The 26,500-nt window shown below is 37.5% G+C and overlaps 1 protein-coding gene across 1 annotated transcript in view; it reads left to right on the top strand.

Annotated features, from left to right (window-relative positions):
• The window catches only part of LOC123502034 (nephrin-like), a 433,084-nt gene that overhangs the window by 308,984 nt on the left and 97,600 nt on the right, over nt 1-26,500 (top strand). Inside the window, exon 10 of the mRNA XM_045251187.1 lies at nt 7,568-7,743. Coding sequence (XP_045107122.1) covers nt 7,568-7,743 — 176 coding nt within the window. The remainder of the gene's footprint in view (nt 1-7,567; nt 7,744-26,500) is intronic.

Genomic DNA, 26,500 nt, shown 5'->3' on the forward strand with positions numbered 1-26,500 from the left:
GTAGGTATACATAGATTAATAATGAGTTTAAGAAGTTAAATAAAACATGTACATTATCAAACATACAAATAGGAACGTAACATGATACACAGATATATAAAGGCACGAATAAATTTGCAGTGATCGATATAAAGACATAATGAGAAAGATGCACACACACACACACACACACACACACACACACACACACACACACACACACACACACACACACACACACACACACACATGTAGACAGGCAAAGGATACATAGACCGACACAAATAGACAAATTCACGGATAAATTCAGATTAACAAACCTAAAAGCCAGTAATCAGAAAGTAAAATGTCTGTGAATAAACTTGATTTCAACATATAAAGTTACTATAGATTTCAGCCTCACTTTGACCTTTTGATTTCCCTGCAGTAAATATTCTCCTCCACACTCAACTTCACACTCACCTAGTCTGAAGGGACTCTGCATTCCCTCTCTTACTGAGTGTATTCAGCTGCCAGCACTAATGCAATATTGACGATAGAAAATGCTACTTTTACATTAGCAATTACAAAGAATATACGAATTTTTTATCTTAGTAGTCGAAAAATGCGTATCTTTATGTATACTGATACGTAGTGAGAGTATAGAGCTGTTGTATTAGAAGTAAAATAGAAAGTAGTATTTATATTTGTTAAATGCTAAGAAATGAGTTAGTAGTAAGGAAAGCGTGATTTTATATCAGTAGTCACCTAATTAGTTAGAAATAAAAGGTATTTCATCAAAATCGTTATCAGTATTACATTGTTCCCTTCTACAATGTAACAGCATACAGGATGTAATTCTATATTTTTACACTTTACAGCCTTGCAGGTACATAACAACTGACAATTATCTGCAGTATATATCAGCCTCAACCAGATGGCGTAGTGGATAAGGTGGTGAGCGTGGGATCGGGCAGATGTCCACGCGTAGGTTGGAATCCCACCACGTACAGCCTTAAACACTTTGCCATTTGTCGAGTGGTTCAAAGTTACCTACATGTCACCATGATACTTAGGTTCTACACCCAAGATGAGCTTGGGTGATGACACGTGCCCTAATATGGGTACCACTATAAATAAAATATCCTGCGCCACTAATGGGCGGAACTTGAACAGTGCTTCCTACACAGTCAAAGTAGCCTACAGGCGCTATAGGCCTTATCGTAAAAAAAAAAAAAATGTATTCAATGGAAACATATAGCGATATAGTTGCAATACGGAACATCATATAAAAAATTGTTAAAGCAATAGTAAAATGCATTATAATTTATGTGATATAGTGATATACTAAAACGAACAATATATAAAAAACCGAAGATTTTATCAAACATATTGAATATTCAATAACAATGTCTCAGGAAATAATGAGTCCAAAATGTAGTAGTTTGCTATATGAAAAAAGATAAATAGTACCTTAACTTTAGATGCTGGATAGAAAAAATCCATCTTAATACTTAGAGTTAAGTTAGAGAGAAGAGTATTTTATATTAGTAATTAGTGTTTAGCAAAAAACTAAGAAGCTAATAAGTTTGAGGACAGTATTTTTATGTTAGTAGTTAGGGCAGAGCATGGCAGAGTAATGAGACAGTCCTGGATAGATGCAAAGGTCTGTTGTTGTTTTGTAATCCTTTCGCAATCCTTTGTAATCCTTTGTGTTTGATGGATATTAACTTGTAACTATTGCGTAAGAGGGATTATCTAATCATTATGTTGTTTCATTTATAGCTTTGTGATATGCAATCCAAATTCTCTTTCACATTACTCTATATTGTCCCTTTTTTTTCATACTGATATATGTTTATGTGATTCAGTGTCAGATGATTCTTTAAAAGGTTATATATATTTATTTTTACGTTACTCAAAATATCTATGCTTATTTATGTTGTTATCATTTATTATTACCATCATTCATCTGTATTCAGTGGAAATTCATCTCTTTCGTGTATTGTGTGAAGTATACAATCAGATATTTGGAATTTCAAGTAATTTAAATGCATTAATACAAGCATATTACATTACTATCATTTAATTTATCATAGTTACTTATCATATCACTTTCTGTATTCATTTCCATTAATTCGCATTTACTGGCAATCCATCTTGAAGCAATACATGAGGTAATAAATAAATAAATAAATATCCATAATCAGTAATCATTAGCATTCATTTATATTCCTACCAGAGACTAAAGGAACTGAAAGTATAAATGTAGGTGAGAAGGTGTGTGGTGCTTTGTCTTTGTCCGACTAGTGTGCTGCAGAGATAGTGAGAGATTATAATTATTAGAACTAAGAGTGTGAATGGTGTGAATATGTGTGTGTGTGTGTGTGTGTGTGTGTGTGTGTGTGTGTGTGTGTGTGTGTGTGTGTGTGTGTGTGTGTGTGTGTGTGTGTGTGTGTGTGTGTGTGTGTGTGTGTGTGTGGTGCTTTGTCTTGGTTGTCCAGAGCGGGATTGCCGTCTTGGTATATAGATAGAGCAGAAAACTGAGGCGACATAAACAAGATGAGAGGGTTACGTAAAAGATTTCCAGGACAAAGGTGTTTCTTTCCCTTTCCCGTCACTCAGCCATCACCGACCTCACGCTCACACACTTACCTCTCTGTTACCTGTCAATCTGAAGACACCATCTTCCTGGTTATCTTTCACTCTTGCATCTTTCTTTTATATTTTACCTTCCCCTCCTTCTCTCTCTCTCTCTCTCTCTCTCTCTCTCTCTCTCTCTCTCTCTCTCTCTCTCTCGCTTCGTATCACCGTTTCATCTAGATTTCTTGTTCATTTCTTATTTTTTCATGTTAAAGATCATGATGGCAAAAATTGATAATGTAAATAATTGCTTATAGTTATTTCGTTTCCGGTGATGCTGTCCTGTTGTTAGTGACAATAAAAAGAAACACACACCAGCTAATCTTCTCATTGGTCTTTGAAAATCATCCTTATGAAGATGAAAAATAAAAAGTACATTTATTGAAGTATTCTCTCTGACACGAAATAATGAATATCATCAGAAGTGATGCATTACAGCCTAATAACCATATGCAAGAAACCAGATAAGTGAACATTATAGATTGTGCAATTTTAAATGGTATAAAGATTGAAGATAACCCAAATTGATTAATAATTAAGGAAAGATATATAAAATAACTGTAAAAAAAAAGTTGCATATTATTTTTCATTCCAGTTTTCTGTTAATTTTCATTTCTTTATTTTTGCCTTGTTCATTTGTTTTAACTCGCAACCATTTGTTTCTTCTTATCTAATTGAAAAATATCAATCTATTCAAAATTAATTTATTTTATGCCCATCAGTCAGTCATTCGCTTTTCTGTCTCTCAAAACTTTAATTTGTTTTATATCCACCAGTCAATCACATGGTTTATCAAACTGTCCTAAATCAAACATTTGCTTCTCGTATTTACCAGAGTTAAATTTAAAACACACGATTCTTTTTTATCATTCATTTCCACCTGTCACCTCCTGCCAGGCCGCCACTCCCACGTAATGTACTTGTCAAAACATCACTCCATCAACTATTGCCTGATATTCCCCTTCTTTTTCCGGTCTGGGTTGGGCTTCACAGACCACCCGTACATGACAGTCGTCGTGGATTCAGCTATTCTCGTTTCCTCTTTCCTTGATATCTTTTTCTATGTAGTACGCCACTTTACTCATGTCAATAATGTGCTTAGCTTCCGACATCTATGTGGAAATTATATAAATTTCTCTATATATACTTCTATTTTTCAATGTCTTTATAGGCCGGGGGAATAAGTCTAATTACAAACCAACAAATGAATGGATAAATATATCTGCTCATTAAGCCCTTAAAATAGAAATGAAGATTCGAGAGAAAAGATAATTTAGAGACATTGGTGTTTTGATATATATATATATATATATATATATATATATATATATATATATATATATATATATATATATATATATATATATATATTTTTTTTTTTTTTTTATTATTATTTTTTTTTACGGTATGGTCTATAGCGCCTGTAGGCATACATTAAAAGTGTATGGGAAACGCTGTTCAGCATCCGCCCATTAGTGGCGCAGGCAATTTTATTTATAGTGCTACCCATATTAGGGCCATATCACCACCCAAGCTCATCTTGAGTGTAACCACCTAGAACCTGGGTATCATAGTGACATGTCGGTAACTTTAAACCACTCGACAAATGACAAAGTGTTTTATGGCTGTACGTGGTGGGATTCGAATCTACTCGTTCGAATTCCACCACGTTGCTAAGCAGTGAAAACTTAAGCCATTTATAAGTAAACAAAAAGCCTTTTTGATGGCAGTACTTTAGCTCTACCTTGGCTCTCTTCATTTCAGAGTCACACATTAACAGGCTCACCAAACACAGTCAGTTAAGTATACTCATACACACAATCACACTATACTACACCCATGTATCATAAAAGCGCTAAACATTACTCAGTCTAATCTCTCACTCACACTCATTACATTAATTATCTCTCCCTCACACGCACGCAGTATTTCCTCCACACACACACACACACACACACACACACACACACACACACACACACACACACACACACCTTTCAACGCACTAAGTCGTGAAAATCGTTGAAAAGATAAATTAATGGATAAACAAATAAACATTACAGTCAAATACCACACAAGAACAAGCCCCATTATTTATTTGTTTAAACCTTGCTCACCTCTATCTCTTTTTCCTCTTTTTTTTTTTTTTTCGTAAATAACATGATATTAATAACACAGTGAAATACTCAACATTCCCACGGCGGCTCTGGTTTGTGTTATTACAGCGAAGGCATGTTGATTATTCCTATAATAAATGCTCACTACATCAACATTTAATTACGCGAGTCGACAGCGCCACTACTACTACTACTACTACCACCACCACTACCACCACCACCATCACTGCCTCTACTACCACCACCACCACCGCCACCGCCACCACCACCGCTTCCACCTCTACTGTACGCGTTGAACCTTAGTAATGAAGCTACCGTGTGTGTGTGTGTGTGTGTGTGTGTGTGTGTGTGTGTGTGTGTGTGTGTGTGGGCTTACCATTTTATTTCTGTCAGAAATATGCCCAAAGTATTTGCTTTCTGGCACACTATACACACACACACACACACACACACACACACACACACACACACACACACACACACACACACACACACACACACACACACACACACACACACACACACACACACACACACACACACACACCGCGTAGTGTAATGGTTAACACGCTCGACTCACAATCGTGAGGCCCGGATTCGAGTCCCGGAAAACGGCGAGGCAAATGGGCAAGCCTCTTAACGTGTGGCCCCTGTTCACCTAGCAGTAAATAGGTACGGAATGTAACTCGAGGGGTTGTGGCCTCGCTTTCCCGGTGTGTGTTATGTGTGATGTGGTCTCACTCCTACTCAAAGATCGGTGTATGAGCTCTGAGCTCGCTCCGTAATGGGGAAGACTGGCTGGGTGACCAGTAGGCGACCGAAGTGAATTACACACACACACACACACACACACACACACACACACACACACACACACACACACACACACACACACACACACACACTACTTCTCTCGTTCACTCTACATTTATGCTTACCTATCCTATCCTATCCTATCTTATCGTGTATCATGTCCAATGACTTTCTTGTTATTGTTTTTGTCTATCGTTCTCATTAACACTAAATGAACGTTCATGTGGCCAACATATCTGCTCTTGTTCGTTCCTCCTTTGTGTTCCCTTGTATTCTTTACGTAGATCTTAAAATTTCCAAGACATCCCAGAATTTGTCTTGTTTTGTATGCTACACTTTACTGCACTCAAGATTTTACATGTAAACGTAATCTTTTCACAACAAGACCTCTCTCTCTCTCTCTCTCTCTCTCTCTCTCTCTCTCTCTCTCTCTCTCTCTCTCTCTCTCTCTCTCTCTCTCTCTCTCGCTGTCTATCAATCTATCTACCTATCTATCTGTCTATCCAAGCCTTCATCACACATTAGAAAACAAGTATGTACATTGTGGCGGAAAGGGAATACAGGAGAGCCTGTTGTTGTAACGTTTTCAAGAGCAGTTTCCTTGTGATAAAATGATATTGTATATGAGGAAGACTTCGTAGTAATGCTAGAGTAAATATAGATCATGCGCTATAGATCATCCGCAGTTTTTTTTCACCTGCTCTGTGTATACACTTCCACACAAGATGCTCCATAATGCTGCATGTACTTTCTCTTAAGAACTACCGCATCAGTTTGTATTCCGATTGTTTTTATTGTCTTCGTTTTCTTTAATGAGACACCTCTTATAAAATTAAACGTGTATCTTCTCTAATGCTTACTGCTTACTAATCACACGCAAGCCATTTAAAAGTTATTGTACTTTAAATAGTCTTTTTATGTTGATTGCGTTGTCTTCAACTCTTTCAGTACCACGATGCATTTCCATATTCATTTGGGTGACTATTTGGCCTTCAGAAACTTATGTGGGGGATTAAATTAGTGAAGAATCTGGCTATTAATCTTGTGACACGTATAGACCCTTGCTAATGTAAGATAAATGGTCTAATCACACCCAAATCTCATGGTAAAAATGCGTCCCAGTACTGAAGGGTTTAATGAGATTCCTTTATACAAACAAAAATAATCCTAAAAATAGATAAATGAATAAAAATAAGTGAAGTTCTCCTACACTACTTCATCCATTTGTTACTACTCACTCGAAAGGCAATAAAAACCAAGACAAACATAAGACACTAGCTTTTCAAGGAACATTTTCTTTTGTTTTTGTTTCTCCAGCGATTCTGTTTGCTGTGAACGAAACTCTTCTCATGTAAAATAGCATTATCAACATAAAAAGTACCTGAAACACTCGAAAAAAAAAAAAAAAACTATCAACATAACAATCGATAGTTTTAGTTGATCATTTTTCTTTCACTCTACCGGTTGCGTTGCCTCTTGTTCATTTATTTATTTGTAACAAGAGTCAATCTTTTGCTTACTAGTCACTCTCAAAACACGAAACACCCAAGTCATCAAAAAGAGAGAATGACGCTTCAGTTGGCATTTTTCATGGTTATGTTGCCTTTGACTAGATTTCCTACATAAAGATAAGAGAAAAAAAAAAAAAGCTCGTCCCTAATACACATCAACCTTTCCCATTTTAATCCCATTCAAAACACTAAACACATAAATCGTCGCGGGAAACGACTAACACATTAATCAACTTTGCTTTTGACTTTTACCTCCTTTTGTTAATAATGACCATAGCCTCACATATATAGAAAAGAAACTCTCTCTTGTAGGAGTCATACTGAATTATATTGAGTTATACTGAATATGCTAAATATGTTGGAAAGGTCAAGTTCGAGTGGCGGAAAATGTAAATGAAGAAATTATTGAATGGAAAGCTTGCGGAGAATGAAAAAAAAAATGTTAGGGAGATATTTTCTTATTTATCTCAATGAAACTCCCTCCCCTCTTAAAACACTGATAAAAAGTTTTCTCCGCCTCTCCAGGATATACAAGGCAGGCGAGGCTCTATTGACGGATCTGCAGCGCTCGGGCAACACCACGATGGGCCAGGCTCAGGTGCAGGTCACGCCGGGAGACAACGGGGTTGAGGTGACTTGTGAAGCCACCAACTCCCCGGACAGCGCCCCGCCCTCCGCCTCATTCACCCTCGGCGTTCTGTGTGAGTACCCTTGACTAGTTGCTTTGACGTGTTATAAATTATATGTTCATGTTATGTTCTCGTTCATGCCTGTTTACTGGTAGCGTCTATTGGTGCAGTGGTTTGCGCACTTGATTTACTAATTCGCGGGTCACAGTTTGAATCCAAGCTGGGTGGAGCATACAGTTTATCCAAATCCTGCTCGAGAAATAACTGTGTGTGGGGATTCAGGAATACTGACTAATAGAAATCTGGATGTCCCGTGGCCCAGAGTTCCGTGGTAAAGAATCCCACTCAGAATAGTGCAAACTGACATTAGATATGTAGAGCGTCTTACTTTTCTTTTTTTTTTTTTGTAAGATTCATAGGATCAACTGTTACTATTTATAAAAGAAAAGAAAAGAAAAAAACAGAGTAAAACGTAGTGAGCAAACAATGATGATCTTTAAAATCTTTACTGTGAGAAGTAATGTGTTAATAGACCCTTGCCTGCAGCCTTAGGATGGAGCCCGCGGATTAAGTTCAATTACGCAGTTAATTAGTATTGTTAATCAGCGGCTAAGTGTTTAAAGATTAGTTTTAACACCGTCAACACGCCAATTACGTATCATTCTTAACTCTGTATAAGCCCTCGTGAAAAATTAAGAGAGAGAGAGAGATAGAGAGAGAGAGAGAGAGAGAGAGAGAGAGAGAGAGAGAGAGAGAGAGAGAGAGAGAGAGAGAGAGAGAGAGAGAGAGAGAGAGAGAAACTTCACTGAAAGATAAATAAAAATACAAAAAAAAAAGGAGAAAAAAAAGAGTAAGAAGGAAGGCGGTACAATAAGTGACAAGTATCATATTAACCTCCTCCTTGGTGCCGCCCTAAGGTGTGTCGTGTTGTGGCGGGGTGTCGTAAAATCTTAAGTAATACTGTGTGGTAATGAGGGTTATTTCGTTGCCCTGTGTAGTTACATTATGAGCAGCCAAATGACCTTCAGCATCGGGGAGGTGAGAGAATAATTTGCGGATGTGATGCTGAATGGGTGATAAAACGATGGGGAAGCTGGGACAGGGAGGGTGAAAGATGTGTGTTTTGAGGAGATCTTGGTGGATGGAAGGCTAAAGTTGGTGTCTAAATGCTGAATATGTCGGAATGGTGAAATCTGAGTGCTGGAGAATGTAAATGAAGTAATTATGGGATGGATAACTTTGGAAGGATAGACAAAATTGTTAGGGGATATTTTTCAGGTGTTAGGAAATTGAAGTGTATGTGGGTGGAAAGCTGGTGTTTAAATGCTGAATATGTTGGAAAGGAGAGGTTTAAGTGATGGGGAATGTAAATGAGGTGATTACGGGATGAAAAGCTTAGGGGGGATAAAAAGATAATTGTTGGGGAGATACTTTCTAGGTGTTAGGATATTGAAGTGTCTGGGGATAGAAAGTTAATGTCAGAAGGGGTAAGGGAAAGAGGGGAGTGGTGGTAGAGAGACTGACGTTAGTATATGAAGGTGGAAAGAAAGGTTAGATAGAAAAGTTTGGATGGTATGACAGATAAAAATAAAGAAATATTTTGAAGACTATTGGGTTGTTTGGAAGAGAAAAATGTCATGGAGGTGAAAATAGAAAAAAAAAATATATTACTGGCTGATGAGAAGAATTAAGTAAAAGGAAAGATATTTGTAAAATGTAGATAACAGGTTGGTGTTTAGAAAGACATAATTAATTTTAAGATGATAAATGTAGGTGTGAATTTTGTGTATAAAGATGGGAGAGCAAAAGTGATGGGAAAGATTTTTAAAAGTGAACCCATTAAAGTGTGAAGGGTGAGAGTAATTGGGGGATGAAAATCAATAAACTGGGGGAGATTTCAAGTATTGCAGTCATTAAACTATAACATAAGGTAAAAAAAAAAAATATATGTATGAATTTGAAAGGAAAAAATATTGTAAATTGAAAGTAGAAAAAATTATAAATAAAAACAATAAAAGCAAAAATGAAACACATTAAAAAAAATGCGATGGATGATGAAAAGTTTAAATTTAAGCTAAAGTTTGTAAGTCTGAAACAAAAAAAGAAAAAGAAAAAGAAACAGCAACGAAGGGAGTAGAAGTTAAGCTAGTTCTTGTGAAGGTTTAAGTCTAAGAAAATGAGAACTGGAGAAGGTAAAGATACAAAGACTTCGGAGGTGAAAGTTAAGATTTTGCTGAAGTAGAGAAAAGTTGGCTAGGGAGAGAAATTTTAGAGCGTATTATATTCTTCAGTCATTTCAAAAGGAGTGGTGGAGAGAATTTAATGCGAATAATTACCAGTGGGGAGCTAAAAATAAGTGTATAGAAGACATTTCTACTTTTTAGTGGGAGAAAAAAGAAAATCAAGATGCTACTTTGTCTTTCTATCATGAAGATTTTGATATCATTAAATGATTCGATTTGTATTAGGAAGGGTCTATGAAGGTCAGAAGGTTAATGGCCGGAATCTTCACTATTTTAATCTTCACATAAATTTCTGAAGCTGTATAGAATCACAAAATAATAAGCAGAATAAATACTTAAAAAAGGCGTCATTGTACTGAAGGGGTTATTTTTTATTTATTTATTTATTTATTTTTTTTTTTTTTATTTGAGGCACGAGAACTAAATCTTATAAGAGGGACATAAAACAATGAGGAGACAAACTGAGGTGTTTCATTAATGCACGGTTCTACTTTTTGTGGAGAAAATACAGGAAGTATTTTTCTATTACCGGTTGAATCTGTGGGGAGGAAAAATGACAATGGAGCGATAAAAAGGGATGATATTTTAGTAAAGCTTGCATTTAAGAAGACAATACAAAGACTTAATTTAAACCATGGATAGTAAAAATACCAAGAGAGAGAGAGAGAGAGAGAGAGAGAGAGAGAGAGAGAGAGAGAGAGAGAGAGAGAGAGAGAGAGAGACCTAATGGCGCACTTCTCAGCTTTCCTAATTAAATAATCAACAAACTTCACCCAGCCTACTTAAAAGTTTTTCTCCAAAACAACACATAATTCTTCACCGCTAATATGGAGGTGGATGAGCTAAAGCGAGGAGGAGGAGGAGGAGGAGGAGGAGGAGGAGGAGGAGGAGGAGGAGGAGGAGGAGGAGGAGGAGGAGGAGGAGGAGGAGGAGGAGGAGGAGGAGGAGGAGGAGGAGGAGGAGGAGGAGGAGGAGGAGAAGGAGGAGGAGAAAAAAATAGAAAGAAATAGAAAGTAGGAAAAAATAGCAGCAGACCTACTGGTATTTACTAGGCTGCTTGTGATCTACTCAATCTAAAATAATAATGGAGAAAAAGTTTAGCAGGAAATAATGAATAAGCCTTACAAAATAGAAAAATGATATGACAATTATGATGAGGAAAGAAAAGAGAGTTTGGAGTCACTATCACTACAATAGCCAACTCCCCCACATCAGAAATCTACTTCTATTTAAACGAACGTTTAGAACATCGGATAATATCGGAGATGGGATTAGTGTCGAGATATTTCTCCAATCTTTTCTTGAAGGCCGAAACTGTTTCACAATTGACGACATTAGAGGGAAGAGAATTCCAAACATTAACAATGCTTCATTTGACGAGAATCTTTGACCAATTATTTTGAAGCTGTTCTGCCTTCTTGTTAAATTTGACCAATCAAATGTAGAGTAATCATCCACATTAATGTTGTCGAATCCTTTGATAATTTCCTCGCATTCTGTGTTTTAAGAGACTAGAGAGATTAAGTTACTTGATTTTTTCTTCATAAGGTCTGTTTCTCAGCCAAGGAATAATGTTTGTCACTCTGCGTTGGACTCTTTCCACCTTATCCAGGTCTTTTCTGTAATTAGGTGACCAAAATTGTACACAATATTCGGGTCTGACAAACGAATTATAGAGTTTCAATATTAATATTTCTTATCTGTTTAAAAAAAAAAAATCCAATAAATACTACCAGCTTGTTAGCTGTCTTGACCACCTGTGAGCAGTGCTGGCTGGGTTTCAGATCACTCATTATTAGAACTTCGGGATTTTTTTTCTTTATTTACTACAAAAACCTGTCGACCATTCATCAAATAACGAAGTTGTTTGTTATTACTAACGATGTGGAATACTTTACATTTGTCGATACTGAATTCCATTTGTCATTTATTGGCCCAGGTAGTCAATTGATCTAAGTCAGACTGAAGTGTTTCTCCGTCTCGAGCAGTGTTTCCTTTACGGACAATTTTCGTGTCATAGGCAGATTTTGATACCTTGCACGTGAGGCCATCATCAATGTCATTTACATATATGAATACAATAGGACCAAACACAAATTCCTACGGTACGCCACTTTTTACATGAAGCCAAATAGACACAAAGCCTTTCACAATAATTCAGTATCCGCAAAAAAAAAAAAAAAATAATAAAAAAAAAAACAGTCTTTTAACTAACTGTGAATATTGCCAGTGATACCGTTTGATTTTACTGAGTAAACGTTTATGTGGAACTTTATCAAATGATTTCTGGAAATCTAAGTACACCATGTCTAATGCTTTATTCTCATTGTAAACGCTAAAAACATAATTGAAAATGTTAAGTAAGAAGTTAAGCACAAACGTCTGTTACAGAAACCATGTTTTAAGTCATTTATCATAATATTATTTTCTAAAAATCTGACAATGTCATCGTGAATAATTGGCTCCATTACTTTACATACAACTGATGTTAGAGTAATGGGTCGATAGATGGCTGGTTGTGATTTATCGCCTTTTTTTTCTAATTGGAGTTACATTCACACGTTTCCAATCGGAGGAAGAGGAAAAGAAGGAGGAGGAGGAGGAGGAGGAGGAGGAGGAGGAGGAGGAGGAGGAGGAGGAGGAGGAGGAGGAGGAGGAGAAGGAGAAGGAGAAGTAGAAGGAGGATAAGGAGGAGAAATACATAGGAATACATAAGAAAGAAGAGTGACAGGAGGCCTTGCGACCTATGACGAGGTCACTCGCTTACTATACTACATCTACAGAAGCTACATTCTTAGTAGGAGGCAAGGACAGAACAGATGAAGCTCCTCCCCACCCACCACTCCCTCCGACGTCACCCGGCAAGAAATAAGAGGAAAAATTCACCCCGATTGCTGAGGACAGTCGGGAAAATTTATACAGGAAAGACGGGAATAAGAGAGTACTAAAGTAACTACTACTATCGCAAAGAAAAAGAGGTATCTAGCGTAACTACTACTATCGCTAAATGAAGAAAAAAAAAAAAAAAAAAAAAAAAATATATATATATATATATATATATATATATATATATATATATATATATATATATATATATATATATATATATCGGAAACCATTTTCTCTATAAAATTTGTCTAATTTACTTTTGAACGTAGCTACCGCGTTAACTTGGACGACGGGCGCTGGCAGCTTGTTCCCGTGTTCAACTACTTTTACGTTAAAAAAAAGTTTCTTCGCAAATCAGTATTAAATCGCTGTCCTTTAAGCTTCAAGCCGTTATTTCTTGCTACTGATTGCGAAAGCTCAAAAAGATTTTCGTAATCGATCTTGTCTATATTTTTAAGTATTTGTAACGTTTGGATGCGACGATCTCTAAGGGAAAATAATATCTAATATTTTGAGACGTTCTTCATATGACAGACCACGTATTCAGGGATTAGTTTCCTTGCTCGTCTTTGCACGCTCCCTAATTTATTAATATATTTTTGAGAGCATGGAGACCAGAACTGAACCGCGTATTCCAAATACGGGGTCACTAATGATGTACAAAGATGCTTTATGAATTCAGGTGCTTTATAACAAAAATTAAGCGCAATAAATCCTAAGACAGTGTTAGCTTTATGACTCGCGGCCGAACGCTGCACAGCACACTCTAGGTCATTTGTTATGAGTACTCCCACGTCCTTCTCTTCAGTGAAGAAGAAAGAGGAAGCGGAGGAGGAGGAGGAGGAGGAGGAGGAGGAGGAGGAGGAGGAGGAGGAGGAGGAGGAGGAGGAGGAGGAGGAGGAGGAGGAGGAGGAGGAGGAGGAGGAGGAGGAGGAGGAGGAGGAGGAGGAGGAGGAGGAGGAGGAGGAGGAGGAGAAGGAGAAGGAGAAGGAGAAGGAGAAGGAGAAAGAGAAGGAGAAGGAGAAGGAGGAGGAGGAAGAGGAGGAAGAGAAGAAGGAATACAAAGGAATACAAAGGAATACAAAGGAAGGAACAGACAGCAACAGCCCTACTGGGCCTAACGAGGCTGTCTGTGTGCCTATGCTACCACTACAGATGCTATAAGTTAGAGGCTGAAGGACATCAGGGTTCAAGGAAGAAGAAAAGAGGCCACAGGGAGAGAAAGTCAAAGATGTGATATGAAAGATTGAAGATGTGACACTACCTAGTACAGTAACAACAATCAAAGAAAAGAATATCTTATGAAGGCGCAAAGTACGTCATTTGAGGGGTTAATGTGAAGTGAATGTCCAACCTTTTTTTAAAAGTTTCTATCGTATTGCTACGGACAACATATGCTAGGAGAGAGTTCCACACATTTACAATTCTATTGAAGAAATAATGTTTTGCCTCGTCTGACCTGAAACGTTTACCTGTAATCTTGTAGCCATTATTTCTAGTGGTGTTGGAGCTGTCAATGGTGAGATAGTTGTTTACATTTATGTTATCAAAGCCCCGGAACATTTTAAATAGTTCAATCAAATCTCCTCGCATACGCCGCTTCTCTAAACTGAACAAGTTGAGTTCCTCAAGCGCTCCTCGTAAGGCTTGTTTCGCAGTCGTGGGATCAATTTGGTGACTCTTCTTTGGACTCTCTCCAGGTTGTCTATATCTTTCCTATAGTGGGGTGACCAGAACTGGACACAGTATTCAAGATGAGGTCGGACGAGTGCATTAAACAATGTGAGAATAACCCCTTCTGATTTAAATTGAAAAGTTCTACCGATAAACCCAACCAGTTTGTTTGCCGTTTTGACTACTTCCGAGCAGTGTTTACTTGACTTGAGGTCTGAAGTAATTATGACGCCTAAGTCTTTTTCCTCATCAACCTTAAGAAGCTCGGAACCGTTCATTGAATAATTAGTATGATCATTATTGCTACCAATGTGCAACACTTTACATTTATCTACATTGAAGCTCATCTGCCACTTGTCTGACCAAGTGGCTAAGCGGTCGAGATCTGATTGTAGTTTTCTTTTATCCTCCGACGTGACTACTTTATTCATTATTTTAGTATCATCAGCAAACTTACTTACTTTACAGGTGAGGCCCTCATCGATATCATTAACATAAATAAGGAAAAGAACCGGGCCAAGCACAGATCCCTGTGGTACACCGCTTAAGACTTCTCGCCATTTTGAAAATTTACCATTTAAAACAACGCGCTGTTTTCTCTCAGAAAGCCAGTCTTCAAGCCATTTGAGAAGTATTCCATCTACACCATGTGACTTCAATTTGCCTAGTAGTCGCTTATGGGGAACTTTGTCAAAAGCTTTTTGAAAATCTAGATACACAACATCTACTGCCTTTGTTTCGTCGTACATGGTGAAAACATCATTAAAGAAGTCAAGTAAATTAGTCAGACAAGAACGTCTGTTTCGAAAGCCGTGCTGTGAGTCATTGATTAAATCATTTACTTCTAGAAAGTTAACTAAGTTATCGCGAATTACAGTTTCCATTAATTTGCATACCACAGATGTGAGTCTGATGGGTCTGTAGTTACATGGGAGTGATTTGTCGCCTTTTTTATGTATGGGGGTTACGTTTGCTAACTTCCAATCCCCAGGAACCTTACCACACATAAGTGACATAAGGAGAAGGAGGAGGAGGAGGAAGAAGAGAGGGGGAAGAAGAAGGAGGAATACATAGGAATACATAGGAAAGACGAGTGACAGGAGGCCTTGCGACCTATAACGAGATCACTCGTTTACTAAACTACACGTACAGAAGCTACATACTTAGTAGGAGGTAAGGATAGAACAGATGAAGCTCCTCCCCACCCACCAATCCCTCCGGCGTCACCCGGCAGGAAATAAGACGAAAAATACACCCCGACTGTTGAGAAGGACAATCGGGGAAATTTACACAGGAAAGATGGGAAAAAAGAGAGTACTAATGGAACTACTACTATCGCTAAGAAAAGAGGTATCTAGTGTAACTACTACTATCGCTAAAAGGAAAAAAAAAATTATCGGAAACCATTTTCTTTATAAAACTTGTCTAATTTACTTTTGAACGTAGCTACCGTGTTAACTTGGACGACGGACGCTGGCAGCTTGTTCCAGTGTTCAACTATTCTTACGTTAAAAAAGTTTCTTCGCAAATCAGTATTAAATCGCTGTCCTTTAAGCTTCAAGCCGTTATTTCTCGTTACTGATTGCGAAAGCTCAAAAAGATTTTCATAATCGATCTTATCTATATTTTTAAGTATTTTAAACGTTTGAATGAGGTCACCTCGGATGCGACGATCTCTGAGGGAGAACATGTCTAGTCTTTTGAGACGTTCTTCATATGACAGGCCACGTATTCCGGGGATTAGTTTCGTTGCTCGTCTTTGAACGCTCTCTAATTTATTTATGTCTTTTTGATAACTTGGAGACCAGAACTGAACCGCATATTCCAAATGTGGTCTCACTAATGACGTATAGAGACGCGTTATGATTTCAGGTGTTTTATAGTCAAAATTACGTGCAATAAATCCTAAAACAGTGTTAGCTTTACGACTAGCGGCCGAACACTGTGCAGCACATTTTAAGTCATTTGTTATGAGTACTCCCAGGTCCTTTTCTTCAGTGAGGAGGAGGAGGAGGAGGAGGATGAAGAGGGGGATGTTATGTGGAAAAAAAACGGATAAAGATTGTTGAAAAATATGACAAAATACGATATTTTTTGCGATGAGAGAGAGAGAGAGAGAGAGAGAGAGAGAGAGAGAGAGAGAGAGAGAGAGAGAGAGAGAGAGAGAGAGAGAGAGAGAGAGAGAGAGAGAGAGAGAGAGTATTTTATAAGAAAATTAAGGTGTGGACAGAAGGACGAGGCAAATAAAAAATTGTGCGAGGTCAAGAAAAGTAGACTTGAAGGACAAGACGCACAAGAAGCAGAGGAAAATATATGAATAATAAAATTTATATGAAAACTAAGAAAACTACAAGTGAAAATAGGAAAAATCGAGATAAAATAAAAAGGTAATGGTTAAATGAAAAAAAAAATAGAATATAAAAAATAAACAAATTAAATATACGGGAACAAATGGAAAATAAATAGATGTTGGCGGGTTAATCACTGTTTGGGGTAATGTGTATGTGTCCTCGGTCTTCAAGGTGTATAACAATTAACACCGAAGTTTCTTTCTTGGTTTCATTGCAAAAGATAAAGCCTTTTCACTATTAACAATGTTCTCGCACGCACACCATCATACTGTTCACAATCGAACCCGGACGTTGCTTCTTCTTTAATAAATGTTTAAGTATATAAATGTCACAGATCTCATGTCCGATATATTTGGCTGAACTGAGATTCAAATTTTCATGTACCTTGATAGGCGACGTCACAATTTGAGTTGTGACGTCGTCTAAAGGGTTATACCAATCAACGCGTCTTACAGTCATTACGTATGTTATCTCCAGCCAATGGGAGTGTATTATTAACAAGCTGATGTTGCTGGTTCTTTATCTAACCGTTGTCAAGCTGTTTGGGTTAAGGCAATGATTTACGAGACTTTTAAGATATCAACATGACTGTACTGCTGGTGAACGCTAAACATTTTATGATTTTCTTCACTGCTTATTCACGACTATTCATGGTTATTCATAAATGTCCCTAGGGTATATTAGGAATGTAAGCCTAATTACTAATTACAATATAAGCTTAAAGGCCACTTACATAGATAGATATTCTTAGCGAAAATCATGAAAGGAATATAGTAATTGCAAACTGTGTAATCATAAAATAGAAAGAAAAGAAAATGACTATATATGAAATGTCAAGGAAACAGAACCAGGAAGAAAATATCAAAGAGTGAAAGCAAAAGAAGGAAATGGGAAAAACAGAAATACAATACAACGAATATAGAAAAAGAAAGTCAGTGAAAACATCTAAAATTTGTAAAAATTAAAGTAAAAAGGAGAAGAAAGTGCACCATAAAAGAAAATGAAACTAGAAAATGAACAATGAAAATAACTGAAGAATATTGGAAGTCCACATATCACAAATAAAAATACGAAGAGCCAGAATGAGTTTATGAATTACTACAAAGTATCCAGAAAGAAAAATGACATGAAAAACAATAAACAAGACTGAAATTGATAAACAAACTACAGCTTCTTGAAAAATACATCACTGAAAATAAGAAAACAATATAATAATATTACACCAAATACGGAAAAAAATCATGAATAAAACAAGAAATTATAAAAGAATAAATCAGTTAAGAAGAAATGAGAAAATGAAACGAGAGAGAACAAAATAAAGAAAGAACATTAAGAGATACGAGAGAAAAGTAGGATGAAAATAAAGTAAAAAAAACAAACAAGCTTAAATAAACAATGAAAGAACAAACAGGAAAAAGATTAAAATGTGTGGGGACACTGAAGAAATATTTCACTAAATGTTACACGGAACAAAAATAAACAAATGATAAACAAATGCAGGAAACGCTAAGGAAAGAGAAAACATTGTGTGCAAATATTACAAACTGAGGAAGGTGAAAGAGAAAGAGGAAAAGTGAAATAGAGGACGAAATAAAACTATATACAAGACAGTGGAACCATGCGTGCTTTGGGGTCCGAGGGGTCTCCAAACGCACGGGTTCGAATCCTGTCCACGGTCCGAGTGCAGGTTGGGCTTCCTCACTCGGGGCAACTGTTTCCTAGCGGGTGGGCTTTAAGATAGGAGATACCCCAAAAAGTATCCCCTTTACCCCATAAATTCCTGTGAAAAGCCCACATGGTATCCTATAGATTAAAAAAAAAATATATATATAACGTATCTCTGTATTTTGGTTTTGGAATGCACGTTAACTAATGATGTGGGGAAGGAATAACGTAATACCGGGGAAGGATCGTCCCCAATCATTACCACAACTATGATCTTTGCTTTGGTGTTTGAGAATGAATCTTAACTATTTTATTATGGGAGAAAACCGGTCTAGAGCAAACAAAATAATGAGAAAAAGGCCCCCCAAAAATCATGAAAAATAGACCTACTAAGGTGCCAGCTCCTAAACATGTTGAATATAGAAATCACCATCTTTTACCTGATAGAGTGATAGGAAAGCACAGTTGAAGACTCATACTAACCAATCACTGCGAAATCTAACGTGTCAGTTCAAAAAAACAGATAAAAATATAAAAGTAAATTATTAATAACCAAATGAGTTAATAAATAAATAGATGAGAGGCAAAACTTTAATATGTAAGAGAGGGAAAGAAGAAAGAAAAAGGAAAAATAAGGAAAAATAAGAAAATGATGAAAAAGATGAGAAACTAGGAAGATGAGAAGGAGGAGGAGAGTAGAGCTTACGACACACTTGAGGAGAGAAAGTGAAGGGAAAGGAATAAATGAAGGAAGAAGAGAACGAAAAGTGGGAAGATGAGAGTGGAAAAGTTAAAAGGAGGAAAATATGGAGGATATAAGAATAAAATAGAAGAAGAGGAGGAGGAGGAGGAGGAAGAGGAGAAGGAGAAGGAGAAGGAGGAGGAGGAGGAGGAGGAGGAGGAGGAGGAGGAGAAGTAAGGAAAAGAGGGCATATGAGCTTGGAAAAGTTAAGAGGAAGAAAGTATGGAGGAAATAAAAGTAAAATTGAGGAAGAGAAAGAGGAGGAGGAGGAAGAGGAGGAGGAGGAAGAGGAGGAGGAGGAGGAGGAGGAGGAGGAGGAGGAGGAGGAGGAGGAGGAGGAGGAGGAGGAGGAGGAGGAGGAGGAGGAGGAGGAGGAGGAGGAGGAGGAGGAGGAGGAGGAGGAGGAGGAGGAGGAGGAGGAGGAGGAGGAGGAGGAGGAGGAGGAGGAGGAGGAGGAGGAGGAGGAGGAGGAGGAGGAGGAGGAAGAGGAGAAGAAGAAGAAGAAGAAGAAGAAGAAGAAGAAGAAGAAGAAGAAGAAGAAGAAGAAGAAGAAGAAGAAGAAGAAGAAGAAGAAGAAGAAGAAGAAGAAGAAGAAGAAGAAGAAAAAGAAGAAGAAGAAGAAGAGGAGGAGGAGGAGGAGGAGGAGGAGGAGGAGGAGGAGGAGGAGGAGGAGGAGGAGGAGGAGGAGGAGAAGGAGGAGGAGGAGGAGGAGGATATGAGAAAACAAGGAGGAAAAATTAAGGAAATTAAGGAAAAGAAAACATTTATGAAAAGAAGGAAGTATAGATGGAACAGAAATGGAAGAGGAGGAAGAGGAAGAGAATACAAAGGACAAACAACAACAGACCATGAGATCCTGACTAGGCTGTTAGTTGACGCTATTTCCGAACTACCAGTGATAGAGACAGGGCAGCAAAGGAAAAGGCTCCTCCCCACCCAGCCTTCCCCCCAGCCGAGGCTGGCATGGTAAAAAGGTAAAACCATGTGATATGGAAAAACCACAAAGAATTTTAGTAGAGAATGAAAATGAAATATGTAATCTATGTCTGACTACTTGTGTTTGTGAGGGAAGGTGTTAAAGCTTGGTGGACGTAATGTTGTGTGTGCACTGTGTACGTGGATGCACAGTGTGTATGTTGAATGGGCGGTGCGGCAGCCTTACCTGGGACTTTCAAGAGAGGCAGCAGTCAATCAGGCCCCAACTCTCTTCAATCCACTTAAGTAGCGTACTTTCCCTGTAGGGACGCCGCACGCTTGTTTCCCCTTGCAACATTGATCCCTGGTACTTTAGTTCCCGATGATGATCAATAATTGCCAAGGCCCTCTCCAAAAACAACCCGTCACAGGTCGAGAGTAGTAGTGGTGACCGTTAACTCTGGGCTAACTGTGCGTGTAGGCAGTGTTGTGTAGTGTGTATGTAGACAGAGTGTGGAATCAAAGAGGTGCTGCGGCAGCCTTGCCTGGCGCTTTCGAGAGAGACAGGAGTCAATCAGACCCCAGCTCTGTACAATCACTGTAAAGCGCACTTCCCTTTAAGGGGCGCCGCGCATTGTATAGTTAACCCCTGCAGCGGTGACCCCTGGTACCTTAAATCCTGATGATGGTCACTTACTGTGACCGTTTACTCCGGGCTATCTGTGCTATGTATGGAGGGTGAGAATAATTGACCCTTACGGGCAATTTTAAGCACCATCAGAGGCCCAGATCAGAAAAAAAGAGCAATTTATTCGGAGACGAACAGTGACAACCGGGGATTAGATTCCAAGTATTTATCAAAACGGACTTTGAATGTATGAATAGTGCCTGAGTTGACGACATTTGATGGCAGACCATTCCATATATATACTACGCGATTAAAGAAAAAGTCTTTGGCTTCATTTGTTATGAAATGCTTACCCTTAATTTTAAAACCATTGTTTCTGGTGACATTTGGCCGGTCGACTGATACGTATTTTTCAATATTGATATTAGTGAACCCGTTAAAGATTTTGAAAATCGTTATAAGGTCGTCTCTTACTCTTCGTTTTTCAAGAGAAAATAAGTTTAGTTCACTAAGGCGTTCCTCGTAGGATTTGTTTTGCAGCCTTGGGATCCTTACTGTTAATCTGCGTTGTATTTTTTCTAATTTCTCGATATCTTTTTTTGTAGTAAGGTGACCAAAACTGAACATTGTATTCGAGATGTGGATGCACGAGAGAGTTAATATTATTTTCTCTTATTTAAAGGTAAAAGATCTTCCAATGAAACCGACTAATTTATTTGCAATATTAATGACTTCAGTACATTGTTTATTTGGCTTGAGATCTGCTGAAACTATGACGCCAAGATCATTTTCTTTGTCCACACTCGTCATAAGAGTATTATTCATCTTGAATATCGCCTGAGGATTTTGATTTCCTACAGTATGTGTAGCACGTGGCATTTATCTATGTTGAATTTCATTTTCCACTTATTTGACCATTCGAGAAGGGTATCTAAATCGCTTTGCAAAAGTTGTCTTTGGTTTTCTGAGTCTACTTTATTTGCCGGTTTTGTGTCATCTGCAATTTTCACAAAACAGGCATATGACACAAAACTGGCGAATAAAGGAGGAGGAGGAGGAGGAGGAGGAGGAGGAGGAGGAGGAGGAGGAGGAGGAGGAGGAGGAGGAGGAGGAGGAGGAGCAGGAGGAGAAAGAAAAGGAAGAGGATAAGAAAAAGCATGTAAGTATGGATGCAGAAGGAGAAGAAGGAGGAGGAAAAGGAGGAGGAGGAGGAGGAGGAGGAAAAGGAGGAGGAGGAGAAGGAGGAGGAGAAGGAGGAGGAAAAGTAGGTGGAGGAAGAGGAGAAAAATCATGTAAGTATGGATATAGGAGGGGATGAAGGGGAGAATTAGGATTGGGAGAAGGAGGAGGAGGAGGAGGAGGAGGAGGAGGAGGAGGAGGAGGAGGAGGAGGAGGAGGAGGAGGAGGAGGAGTATGAAGTAGAGGAAGAGGTGGCAGCGGGAGGGAGGGGTGACGTGCAAGATGGCTCGGAAAATAGCGATGAGGGTGAAGAGGGGAGGTGAAGAGGGGCGTGAAAGATGAAGGGCTCAGGGCGGAGGATATGGCCTGGAAGATAGTGTAAGAGATAGGGCTTATCGACCTTAACGCCCACCGCTTCTAAGGGACACACACACACACACACACACACACACACACACACACACACACACACACACACACACACTGACATATACCTACACGTACACAAACATTTTAAATCTCTCTCTCTCTCTCTCTCTCTCTCTCTCTCTCTCTCTCTCTCTCTCTCTCTCTCTCTCTCTCTCTCTCTCTCTCTACTCATTCACGTATTGTTTCAGTTACCCATTAACAAATATAACACCTGAGAGAGAGAGAGAGAGAGAGAGAGAGAGAGAGAGAGAGAGAGAGAGAGAGAGAGAGAGAGAGAGAGAGAGAGAGAGAGAGAGAGAGAGTGAGAGAGATGATGAGGGTGAAAATGATCGATTATGTGTGGATGCTTATATTAAAGAAAAAAAAAAATAAATAAATAAGTAAAGCTGAGAAAAATAATATAATTGAGGAAATGCTGAAGAGTTAACATACGAAAGAAGGATGCAAGACAATCTGCTCATTTTGAATATGAAACATAATACAAAAGCGGAAAAAAATAATGAATACAAAGATTTAAATTAGGAAATCATGTTGCACTTTGTACTTTATTCACTTCATTCTTTTATCGATCACTCTTTGCTGCTCTTCATTTGTGTTCCTTTTGCTCCAGTTAGCCCAAATTCTCGTATTTTTAACCCCTTCAGTACTGAGACGCATTTTCTCCTTAACTTTTGGGTGTGATTAGACGATTTTACATACATTAGGAAGGGTCTATGGAAGTCAGAAGATTAATAGCCACAGTCTTCACTATTTTAATACCCACATAAGTTTCTGAAGCTGTATATACATTATACAATCACCAAATAGTAAGCAGAATGCATATGAAAACGCGTCGTGGTATTGAAGGACTTAAACACTTCTGCGTTTCAACTCCTCTATTTAAAAAGGCTTTATTTAGGCTTATATTGTTTTTAGATGTGTTTTTTTTTAATGTTCTAGAGGCAGAGTGACAAGTTTTCTACATTATTAATTGGAAAAATCCTCTTTAAATCCCCGTTAGTCATATTAGTGGCCTTGGAAAATAAGTCATAATGAGTGAGTAACGCGTTTCTGAAGACAGGCAAGGTCATGACAGTGGTGCCAGATAGCCTTCGTTGTCCCGCGCTACCTGTGACTGTCTGCCGGATATCTTTGTGGTGATTGGAGTAAAATTAGGCCACATGCAGCATTTCAATTATCTTTCTTTCTCTCTCTCTCTCTCTCTCTCTCTCTCTCTCTCTCTCTCTCTCTCTCTCTCTGTCCATTGCCTTGCTTTCATTCCACCAAATGAGCCACAAATACAGTCGGACTCACTAGTATTATTTTTTGCAAATCTTGAAATACACATTGCAGATTCTTACTTTTAGAAAATCGAAGCAGTGAATTCATACTCGTGTGTGTGTGTGTGTGTGTGTGTGTGTGTGTGTGTGTGTGTGTGTGTGTGTGTGTGTGTGTGTGTGTGTGTGTGTGTGTGTGTGTGTTTGTCTGTGTGTTTATATTTTCTATCTATATATATATATATATATATATATATAACATATATAATAAGATAGATGAACAGGTTTCCAAATCTCTCTCTCTCTCTCTCTCTCTCTCTCTCTCTCTCTCTCTCTCTCTCTCTCTCTCTCTCCTCTCCCACCATAAAACACCTTGTATGCAACTAAAAATAAAGAAAAAGAAAAGAATTCTGAAGTAAAACAATGTTAACAATGTGACATTATGAAACGAAACTTTTTAATACTCTCTATTTAGTCTTGGCTTTGTGAGAGAGTGTGTGTGTGTGTGTGTGTGTGTGTGTGTGTGTGTGTGTGTGTGTGTGTGTGTGTGTGTGTGTGTGTGTGTGTGTGTGTTTAAGGGTGACTGGTACATGTGAGGTTTCTTTACTGCATATCGTAAAAGGTTTAATGTTTCCTCAGTAAAGTCTGTGATAGCACCTGCCGCGTTTTAGGAGACACGCGCGTCACATTCTGAACTCTTCACTGTTATACCTTCCTCCTTTTCCTTTGCTTAATGAAATGGTCTGGTGGAAGTTTAAACGTGTCAGAGCTACAGCATCTCTTTCATTATATATTGGATGCTATTGCAGTCTCATGTTAATGTTACAGTGTTGAGTAATGCAATTTAGAAACCGTGTAAGTAATTGTTGACTCATTTAATTTCTTTTAATGCTTAGTGAAATGGTCTGATTCAGGTTTAATCCCTTGAATACCGTGACGTGTTTCCATATTAACTCGGCCTACTATCTGGTGATTTCTTACAACTTCAGAAACTCACGGGGGGGGGAATTAAGATATTGAAGACTCTAGTCATTAATCTTCTGACCTCCACAGAACCTACCTAATGTCACTAAAATGGTCTTATGGTACATAAAATCATAGTAAAAATGGTCTGATTCAGGTTTAATCCCTTGAATACCGTGACGTGTTTCCATATTAACTCGGCCTACTATCTGGTGATTTCTTACAACTTCAGAAACTCACGGGGGGGGGAATTAAGATATTGAAGACTCTAGTCATTAATCTTCTGACCTCCACAGAACCTACCTAATGTCACTAAAATGGTCTTATGGTACATAAAATCATAGTAAAAATGCGTCTCAGTATTAAAGTGGTTAACAGTTTATTTAATCTAGACGCTAGCGTTAAACATAGGAGTACATGACATAATTTAAAAGACACCTGAGTAAAATTTAAATGCGTCTCAATATTAAAGTGGTCAACAGTTTAATTAGTCTAGACGCTAGTGTTAAGTGTAGGAGTACATGCCATAATTTAAAAGACACCTGAGTAAAATTTTAAAGTCTTGATTGATGTATCTCTCCTTCTCTTAATCAATGATTTTTTTTGGTACAAGTTTGACAGTCTCATTGTTACATTACCTCTCTTCTCGTACTCTAGATATCATTAATAATCTACGCTAAGTGTCAAGTAGCATGTAGCGCACTTTAAAAAGCCACCTGAGTGATGTCTTGTCTTCTCGATTGTTGCGCCTTCTTTCCCTACTTTTTTTTTTTTATAAAGTATCCCCTTTAGCCTATAAATTCCCGTGAAAAGCCCACATGGTATAAAAAAAAAGGGGGTACCTTCTATGTCAAAGCCCACCCGCTAGGAAACCGTTGCCCCGAGTGAGGAAGCTGGTGAACTCTTGTGATTCAGGACCCTTCAGTACCAGGATGCGTTTCCATATTGATTCAGTTTACTATTTTTTTATTCTATACAACTTCAGAAACTCATGTCGGGGATTAAAATCGTGAAGACTCTAACCAATAATCTTCTGACCTCTATAAACCCTTCTTAATGTCAATAAAATATTCTAATCGTACCCAAATCTCAAGGTACAAATGTGTCTCAGTATTGAATAGCTCTAATGATACTGTTCCTGGAAGGTTTGGAATCTATAATCAAAATCTATCTTTTAATGAAAATTTAATCAAAATCTATCTTTTAATGAACTCATCTGCAGGAAGTTTAATATATAATAATCACTATTAGAGAAAAAGAAACATTAATTGATTATTTTTATTTCTTGTATCTTATTTATCTACTTAAGTATTTTATAATTTGTATGTTTATTTATCAGTCTATCTTCTTATTTGAGTTTACATGTAATGGAAAAAAATATATACATAAAAATAATATCGTTCCACTGATCAGAAAGTAAATAAAAGGAAAATAAATAAAAAAAATTCCTGTACTTTCCTAAGTCACTGGTACTTTTGTGGCTTTAGAGGGGAGAGAGAGAGAAGAGACCAAACAATAGCAACAATAACAACAACAACAACAACAACAACAACAACAACAACGACGACGACGATGATGATGATGATGATGATGATGATGACAACAACATTATTACAACAACAATAATAATAATAATAACAATAATAATAACAACGAATAATAATAATACGACGATAATAATAATAATAATAATAATGATAATATAATAATAATAATAATAATAATAATAATAACAATAATAATAATAATAATAATAATAATAATAATAATAATAATAATAATAATAATAATAATAATAATAATAATAATAATAATATAATAATAATAATAATAATAATAATAATAATAATAATAATAATAATAATAATAATAATAATAATAATAATAATAATAAT

The sequence above is a fragment of the Portunus trituberculatus genome, chromosome 10 (genome assembly GCF_017591435.1).
Source record: "Portunus trituberculatus isolate SZX2019 chromosome 10, ASM1759143v1, whole genome shotgun sequence".
Taxonomy (NCBI): domain Eukaryota; kingdom Metazoa; phylum Arthropoda; class Malacostraca; order Decapoda; family Portunidae; genus Portunus; species Portunus trituberculatus.